The sequence below is a fragment of the Elaeis guineensis genome, chromosome 8 (genome assembly GCF_000442705.2).
Source record: "Elaeis guineensis isolate ETL-2024a chromosome 8, EG11, whole genome shotgun sequence".
Lineage (NCBI taxonomy): Eukaryota > Viridiplantae > Streptophyta > Magnoliopsida > Arecales > Arecaceae > Elaeis > Elaeis guineensis.
In genome coordinates, this window is record NC_026000.2 from 36,613,564 (window position 1) to 36,623,551 (window position 9,988).

The window sequence follows — 9,988 nt, forward strand, 5'->3', positions numbered from 1 at the left end:
TGTAAGGTCGTCGGACCAGATATACAAGAGTTGAAATTATTGCCTGGACGACGCCTAGGTGGAACAGCATAAATCACGGAGCATGTGCACGATCGATAACGCACAATCGGAAATTCGTGGAATATAAGAATTAATGTGGCGTGTTATCCACCGTGGGATTTGCCTGGCCTACCTGAGCTTGGTGCATGCACTAATTTCTCCTACAAGAGCGAGGTGGGGGTGAGAGGACCTCGGTTTCCTCCCCACCCCACCCAGACCAACCCCCAATCCCTATATTCCACATTTGACCTCCAGGTTTTGCTGGTATTACAATCTTACCTTTTCGCACGCCTTCCTGGGACATGGTCCCCGAGGTTAGTTAACCTGGTTAATCCGTTTGCAGATAAAATATCAGGTTTCTTAAGGCAACTAATGGATAATATCTAACTCTTAGGTTGACAAGCATAAATATAATATGAAAGAAGGTAAGAGATTCAAATTAGTTTTCAAATTAGCTTCTAAACTAATATATTATCATCAAATAGCTGAAATTTCAATAATTTGAATTCACTCAGCTATATCTTGTGAATTGCATGCATAAACTCAAATGATGTTAATTTTCCTAATCAATTTATAAGAAGCTAGACTTCACCCCATGTTGCAATATAAGTAAACCATTGTGAAATAAGAGAATGAAATGGTAAGTAGAACCATCAAACAACGGTGAAGTCAATTGATCCATCATCATAAATGTAATAATCTAGGATTTCATCTAAAAAAAATAACTAGAATGTATTATTTAAATTCTTTAATTTTATATAAGCATCCAAAGTATTTACAAAAAATAATTGATATAGAACTAAATATAAGTCATATGGATCTTTATATATTTCTTTTGTTTAAGTCTTAACATGTTTGTCAAACTAAGAATTCAAATCCATGCATCTATTCATAAACATCACAATCGTTCCGTTGTTAGTCCCAATGAACCTATACCGCAATATCCTCTAGTCTACCTAGGCTATGAGTTGAGTTGGGTCTAATACCATTTATAATAATTTGAAGTTTATCCAGGAAGATTGGTCAGAAGATATTATTTGAATTTTGTAACTTAAGATCTTTTCAATGAATAATCGATATGGGACTAAATACACATCTTTACAGATTTTCATATATATTTATAATAATTCAGAATCTCACTCAAAAAAATTAGCTAGACGATATAATTTGGATTCTATGGTCATGTATAAGTATCAAGATCTTTCTCATATACTCATCCTATTTTATTTCCGACATCTTCGATAGGCTAAGAGTTAAAACCCATGCATCTAGTTATAAATACTACAATTAGTCCATGATTAAATCCAATGATCTATACTACAATATTTCTTAGTCTATATAGACTATAAATTGGATCGACTCTAATCCATACTATAGTATCTCCTACTTTATATAAGAGATGGAATGGATCGACTCTAATACCATCTGTGATAATACAGAACTTCATCTAAAATGATCGATCAAAATATATTATTTATATTTTTATATAATTATTTATTTTTTTTTGATAACTAATCAATATTAAATATATGCCCATGCAGTTCCTGGAACACCGGACTCTACTGTTAATTCAACTAATTTATCAGCTTGAATAAATTCAACTAATTCAACGAAACAATGGAATAATGCAACCAAGTAATACAGGAGATAAAACGAGGGCAGTCTGCCAGTCTCATAATTCCAAAATTAACCCCGGCATGTCCCGTGGGCCTCAACCACATAATTCCTTACCGTGTGCTGTCCGCGCTCGCTGGGGCCACGAACGGATTTGCTTCTCATGTACCCTCACGGCCCTTTACACTAAAGGACACCCCTGATAAAATTCAAATCGAGCTCTTTCGCGGATGATGACGTCATCGCTTTCTCGTCAACTAAAGTGGTCCGAAAGAACAACCTATGGAATACTTGCTGGCCGTCTCGTTCCCACTGGCTGTCACTTCCCCCGCCCGTCGATCCGTTCTGCACCTAAACATTTATTACTTTCCTGGTATTAAAAAATTAAGATATTTAGTACGGTTTAATCGACTCGTCCCTTAAATACATGCACCCTCGCTAGTCGCGGTTGTTTCTTCCAAGCGGGGTTGGGGGAGGGGGGGGAGAAGAAACCTTTCGAAGCTCTCGCCCGCGTTCTTCTGCTCGTTTTGGATCCGAAGGGGTTTTCAGCTGCAGGGAGGTAAGGATTGGCGTTCTATGGTTTGGATCTATTCGATCTTTGCGTTGATGCGTGTTTCTGTGAATTTGAGTTTTTTTTTTTTTACGATTTTTTTGCTGTTTTTGTTTGGGAATTTTGGTAGATACCTTTAGAAGTAGCAATGGGGTCTTTTTTTTCTTCTTAGAAACTTTCAAGGTCACTGATCTAAATTCTTGTTATCTTGAGTCGGATCTGGTTTGGATCAAGTCATTCTTGCTTCAGATTTTGTGGAAATAAATTAAGCTGAGACGTTGTGTAATTTCTCTCTTTGTGATGGTATTTTCCTGAAAATCTTGGTCTGGTGTCACCCTTTGATGCGAATTTAATGTATGTGTTGAAGGTAAAAAGAAAAGATGAAAACTAGTTGAAATGGTACGAAGTTACTCTTTTCATCTTTTTATTGGAGTTTGTTTCACTTTGATGAAGTAAGGTTTTTTCTTTCTTTTTCTTTTGTTTTTTTATTAAAACTTGCATTTTATTTGCGCCTTATCTGGAAAGTACGGAATGTTTTCTACCATCACCATCAGTTTACTCTGTAGTTTGTCACCGTCTTTGTATTTTGTTGAATGTTTGGTGTCCGATAGTGTTTGTACCTTATCTTGTTCAAGCGTTGTTGTTAAGTGGTTGTTTCTTAACTACTGCTGGGAATCTGAGAACTATTGAATCTCATGAATTGATCAGTGTAGTAGGTGGCACATCATTAGGCTTGTTTATAGGAAACTGGTAATTGGTGTTTTCTTCCTGATCAATTTAGGATGCTGTGAAGTTGGACCCCGCTGATTTCTCCCATTAAAACTAGTGTTTACTGTCAGCACTGATAGGATTTGAGTCCTTAAATGATGATTGTTTTGGAGAAAATTAACCATTTGGATTCGGTGGCATGGTAATCCAACTACTTTAGTATCTTAGTAGATCTATAAATTTTCATTACAGATATGCATGGAGTGTCATTTATCTATTTTCACATTTCAGATTTGCTGGGAATTAGTGTTTTCTATTACTCTCTTTTAAGAAAGAGGATTAGGAAATTGATCAATATTCTAACCATTATTTTTCTTGCACTTTTTTTTTTTCAAAATCAAATCCCCAGGTCACCTATTTGAGAGGTATTTGCGTGTGATAAAATGGCATTTGGGAAAGCATCGCGGACTGATGCTAGGAGGACATCATCATCCTTCTGTTCAACAACAACCATTGTTGTATTTGTTGCTCTTTGTTTAGTCGGCATATGGATGATGACATCCTCAATTGTAAACCCTCTGGAGATGTTTCCACTGAGTTCCAAATCTGATGTTAAGGATCAAGTTCCAGAAACTGATTCTAAGGATAACTCAGGCGGCATAACTGAAGATTTGGATAAGTTAGTGCAGAATACCCAAGGGGAGAATCCTGCAAAGGGCAATGAGAATACCAGAGATGAGTCAGAGGATGCATCTAAAACTCAGACTTATAGTGATAGAAATGGGAAGGTTGATGAAGAAAAAATTCAGGAGGGTGGAGATGCAAATTTGGAGACAGACACAGGAACTTTTGCAGATGGGGATGGCAAGAACATGGAACAAAAGTCAGATGTGCAAGATAACAATTCAGAGCAGAATTCCAAGGAAGCTGAAAATAACGAACAACAAGAAATCAATGGTGAAAAGAAATCTGAAGAAGTGGAGAAATCTGATGGTGATACAACACAGGGTGTGAAGAATAAAGGTCAGATAGAGGAGAAGGTGGAGGAAAATGGAGGCAAGGAAACAGGACAAAAATCTGATGATAACAATGCTGGAAATCAGGATAAGGATCAGGGCTCAAACGAGGTGTTTCCATCTGGGGCCCAGTCAGAGCTTTTAAATGAGACCAATACCCAGAATGTGGCATGGTCCACACAAGCTGCAGAATCAAAGAATGAGAAGGAGGTCCAAGCATCTGCTTCATCAAAGGGCCAAACTGTAGGTTACAATTGGAGGCTTTGTAATGCCAATGCTGGAGCCGACTATATTCCTTGTCTTGACAATGAGGAAGCTATCAGGAAACTTCGTACTACCAAACACTACGAACATCGAGAGAGGCATTGCCCTGAAGAGGCGCCAACCTGCCTTGTTCCTCTTCCAGATGGATACAGACGACCAATTGACTGGCCCAAGAGCAGGGAAAAGGTTTTTATTTTGCCATTTGGTTTTCCTTTTAATGCTTAACTACTTCTACCTTTAGTCAAGCTTGTTAATTTAATTTTATTGGTAAACTGCAGATATGGTATTCTAATGCCCCACATACCAAGCTTGTGGCGTTTAAGGGGCATCAAAATTGGGTGAAAGTTTCAGGAGAATACCTCACTTTCCCCGGGGGTGGAACTCAGTTTAAGCATGGTGCACTCCACTACATTGATGTCATTCAGCAGGTTGTTTTCTACCCTTTAATATGGTAGCTGCTTTTCTTTTAATCTCCCTGTTATTTTTCATTTCTCAACATGTGAGATCCTGTTTTCATGGCTTCTGAGTGCCTGAAATTTCTTGTCCTATCGCTGGATGGATAATATTACTGCTTGTATTGTCTCTTGTACGGCACAACCTTTATTGCTCAGGTTCCTATTAGTGCATTTGATAGAAAGAACTCCCGGATGTCATGGCCACTGTTCCCCATATCTGCATATCTGCTTGTGCTGTGTTTGGTCATGAGTATTTGCATGTTTATATCACTAATATCTTTATTGTGAAAAGTATCTTCTGTAGAATTTCTATTTATCTGTTTATCTTTCATCGTTGCTTGATTAGGTACTATTTGCAATTGGGTGCTCATAAAACATTCTTGCAGTTATGGCATGTATTCCTATTTAACTGCGTTCCATTAAAATTTTCTTTTAATCTCCCTGTTATTTTCCATTTCTCAACATGTGAGATCCTGTTTTCATGGCTTCTGAGTGCCTGAAATTTCTTGTCCTATTGCTGGATGGATAATATTACTGCTTGTATTGTCTCTTGTATGGCACAACCTTTATTGCTCAGGTTCCTGTTAGTGCATTTGATAGAAAGAACTCCCGGTTGTCATGGCCACCGTTCCCCATATCTGCATATCTGCTTGTGCTGTGTTTGGTCATGAGTATTTGCATGTTTAAATCACTAATATCTTTATTGTGCAAGGTATCTTCTGTAGAATTTCTATTTATCTGTTTATCTTTCATCGTTGCTTGATTAGGTACTATTTGCAATTGGGTGCTCATAAAACATTCTTGCAGTTATGGCATGTATTCCTATTTAACTGCGTTCCATTAAAATTTTCTTTCATTCTTGTAGATTTTCTTATTTAGATGATTGATGATTTTTTTTAATTTTTTTTCCTTATTCATGGCGTATATGTTTTGATCTTATTTTTGCAGTCAATGCCTGATATTGCATGGGGAAAAAAAAGCCGTGTTGTTTTGGATGTTGGCTGTGGTGTGGCTAGTTTTGGAGGCTATCTCTTTGATAGAGATGTGCTTACCATGTCATTTGCACCCAAAGATGAGCATGAAGCTCAAGTGCAATTTGCTCTCGAGCGAGGAATCCCAGCTATATCAGCAGTCATGGGTACAAAAAGACTTCCCTACCCCAGCAAGGTCTTTGATGTTGTCCACTGTGCCCGCTGCCGAGTACCATGGCATATTGAAGGTGCGCAATGTAGACCTTTTATTTATTTGCTCTTAGACTGGTTTGGGATCTTAGAGGTGGTCCCTCGTAGGTGGTATGCTTTTGCTGGAGTTAAATCGGCTGCTGCGTCCTGGTGGGTACTTCGTGTGGTCTGCTACTCCAGTTTATCAGAAGCTTCCAGAAGATGTTGGGATCTGGGAAGGTAAAATTTATTTGTGTTTGTTTTTGTGATTGAAATAGATGTGGAGAAAAAAATTATTGCCCCTAGACATCTCAAAATGCATTATAAACTATCATGGAATTTTTTGAGGAAGTGTCAATAAATTTATTCTGAAAAATAAACTCAGAAGTCAAGCTATTCTAATGCTGTTTAAAACTAAAATAGAGTCAACCTATTTTGGTTTTAGATGGATAACACACTTCTAGGTTTAGGTAAAACAAATACGGATGGCTGAAAATGAAGTAAAAATTGCCTTCTTAATGATGAAACTTTTTTCACTAAACACTCCTGTGATCTGTTGCGCTGATTGCATTATGACATTTATGATGGTATTATTAAGTGGTTCAAGAATTATGATAATTTTTACTGCTACAACTTCAGTGCTTACCAGCTTTGTAAGCACTTCCATACATTTAAAGTAGTCTTTTCACTGCATCCGCTCTGATACCTGCTTCTGCCCTGGCTACTTATGCTGGCAAGCAAATCTTTAATATCCAGTCATTATGATTTATGTTTTACCTCTTCTATATAAAACACACATTTAATCAGAGGGAATCCTCAATACTATAGATTTCACCATGCATGTTTGTTTTGCTAATTCGTCTTGAGCATGTAGACCTTATCTAAGACAGGCTGCGAAGATGAGAATATTATTTCCTGGGCATGCAATATGTAAAATAACTCGGGGCCAAGTACCTCTAGTAAGTTCTAACCTATATATTGTGTGGATTTTGATGTCAGCCATGTCTGCACTGACGAAGTCCATGTGTTGGAAAATGGTAGCTAAAACAAAGGATACCTTCAACCGAGTGGGTTTAGCAATCTTCAGAAAACCTTCTGACAATAAATGCTACAAGAAAAGAATGGAAAACAACCCTCCACTTTGTCAAGAATCCGATGATCCAGATGCAGCCTGGTATGCTGATTCCTAACAGAATAGTCTATATATTTGTTTGGTTGCTTTGTTATGTTATCATGTATTAGGTTTGGTTCCTAAATTTGGTGATTTATTTTCATTTTTTTTGTGTAGGAACGTCCCCTTGCAAGCTTGCATGCATAAATTGCCTGTAGATCCTAATGTGCGTGGGTCACAGTGGCCAGAGCAGTGGCCATTAAGACTGGAAAAGACACCTTATTGGCTAAACAGTTCTCAGGTTGGGGTTTATGGTAAACCTGCCCCCAAGGACTTTGAAGTGGACTATGAGTACTGGAAACAAGTTGTAAGCAAGTCATATCTCAATGGAATGGGAATCAATTGGTCTCATGTCAGAAATGTCATGGATATGAGATCTGTATATGGAGGGTAAGCACATGCCATGCTTCTTTCAAGTGTTGGACTATTAGATCCTCTGTTTTTTGGTTGGGTGGGGGAGTTGCTCTTTTGGAGGGTTTTGATTTCAGTTTTGTTTACATACAAATTTTTTATCAACATGTATATTATGACAAAAGGGATGGATTTTTTTTTTTTCACAGTTTAATTATTGTTTTCCAACTCAATCTTTCCTACCATTCAAGTTCAAAGTCAAGTGTTAAATTGATTGATAGTTTCTCATTTTTGTACATGAGAGGCCACAGAGGTCAAATCCCTGTTTCTAATCAAGTATGTTAGCTCATGATATGCAATTTAAATTTTGCTTGGTTCCTCTATTCTTTACTTTAAATATCATGGTTGTATGACTGATGCAAAATCATGCTTGGCATAGTTAATGGCGCCAATGGTTTCTTGAGTAATTGCTTGCTGATGAACTATATGCATTATTTGTGAATATGGATGTTCTTGAAGAGGGTCCATTGACCCGATATTACTAAAAAATTGTTTTGTTGGTTCAGTTGTTCTTATTGATGATATATCCATGCTCCCACATTGTCTTTTTGTTGTTAAGGCTGCATAGTGCAAGGGTAGGTTCTTCATACCTGCCACTGAGCATGATCAGGAATTTGGCAGCATGTTGGTGAAGAGCTGATGTCTTACGTGACAGACTAGTTTTAGAACCTTTTCGAATCATAAGATTTAGTTATAATTTTTCTTCTTGATTATGCATAGTGGAATGTGAAGGATCAGTTGTCTGTTTTGTAATCTACCTTATAATCTACTGGTCTAATATCATTGATTTCTGACTTAAGGGTTAAACAGATCACCTTTTCTAGACTTCCTTCTCTTGCTTTCAGTTTTAAATTTACTATTATGCTTGTTTTTGCAGTTTTGCTGCAGCTTTGCGGGACATGAAGGTGTGGGTCTTGAATATTGTGTCAATTGACTCACCTGACACACTTCCCATTATTTATGAGCGTGGACTGTTCGGAATGTATCATGATTGGTGTGAATCATTCAGCACCTACCCAAGAACATATGATCTTCTCCATGCAGACCATCTATTCTCAAAGCTCAAAAAGAGGTCAGCATTATAATTTTATTATTCACTTAATTTCAATAAAGCATAATCATATCCTGCCAGTTATTGAATGTTGGCTTGAAATTAACATCGAGCAGTCATTCTAACATGAACTTGCTCCATTCCTTTACCTGCATGATATTTTCTTTGTAAGTGAACCTGATTTTGATTGGAACATCTCATATTTGTTGATGTCTTATTACTTGGGGGACAATATTTCCCATTCAAATGGAAGCTCTTTTACCAAGCCTTTCGACCTTTCTCGGAGATGGTTAAAGTTCTAGTGGGATGTTGCCTATAACCAAATGATGATCATTATTCTGCTAGTCAGTGCAAAACGTTCTTTTAGATTAATATTATATCCTCCTTTTTAATACTCTCAAGTAATATTAGATATAATGACACTTCTGAGCTCTTATATCAGCAATTTGTCACCTTTTATGTACTTTAGCCACATTGAAGTATCACATCTCAAAAATGCATTTTGTTACTTCCCTTCTGCTCATTAATTTTGCTATATGCTCTCTCTGAGCTACCTCTGTAGGTGCAAATTACTGCCAGTGATCGCTGAGGTGGATCGGATACTGAGACCAGAAGGGAAGCTGATTGTAAGAGACAATGTGGAGACAATTAATGAAGTAGAGAACATGGCAAAATCTTTGCATTGGGAGATCCGGATGACCTACTCGAAGGACCGTGAGGGATTGCTGTGTGTTCAAAAGACAATGTGGCGGCCAAATACGTCTTAGAACCATCATCGGTGGTAGTTAGGTAATTTTTGCTCTTCTCATATATCGATGTAAAATTTTTGTTGTATGCTGTATCTTGTATTCAAGAAGGGAAAAAAATGTCTTAGAATTACAAGTCAATTGTAGAATCATATATTCTTGAATTAATGAAAATGGCCTTCATTCGTGAAGAGTGAAAGATCTAATGCTGCTACACCTGAATGCAACTATAGATAGTGTCAATGTGAATATTGTTCATCATCAAGAATCTATTCTAGTTTTGCATTACAGTTCAAGTGAGGGAACAATGTCTGCACCCATGAGAGGGGAGGCATTTCTTGAGCTAATAATCTCAACATTGTTACTTTGTTGAACCTGAGAATTCTTTGTTGATTCCTTCATCTTTGCACATTCTTCAGACTAATTTCTAGGTCCTGCAGTTGGATCTCACTGGCTCTCATTGCACCTATCATGAATATCCCAAGTGGTTGATTCTTTTCTGTGACTGACTACTAGGTTTTCATGGATGGATCTTTTTCTTTGTAATCTTTGTTTAATTATTTTTTTTCTGTGACTGACTATTCTTCTTAGCATTACTATTTGGTCAGGCTTCAGTGCCAGAAGTTGTTCATATATTGCGACATTGATGATTTAAGCCGTGACCGATAAATAGAGGCAATGTTTCAGTATCATTGGCATATTTGGACATGCGCTAGATATATCGGTCTCCTTTATAATCCCATGTCTTGAAGGTAACATGGAAAAGAGTTGGTACCACACGCATATGAAAACCCCTGGGCGGT

General features: G+C 37.3%; 1 protein-coding gene across 1 annotated transcript; it reads left to right on the top strand.

The window, feature by feature from the left end:
• Positions 1–1,996: 1,996 nt before the first annotated feature.
• LOC105035178 (probable methyltransferase PMT26) lies at positions 1,997–9,376 on the top strand. The gene is made up of 9 exons (XM_010910626.4): positions 1,997–2,212; positions 3,321–4,377; positions 4,470–4,619; positions 5,595–5,865; positions 5,936–6,046; positions 6,806–6,980; positions 7,095–7,367; positions 8,266–8,460; positions 9,002–9,376. Exons 2-9 carry the CDS (start codon positions 3,355–3,357, stop codon positions 9,204–9,206), a joined length of 2,403 nt encoding a protein of 800 aa, XP_010908928.1. The 5' UTR covers positions 1,997–2,212; positions 3,321–3,354; the 3' UTR covers positions 9,207–9,376.
• Positions 9,377–9,988: the final 612 nt, after the last annotated feature.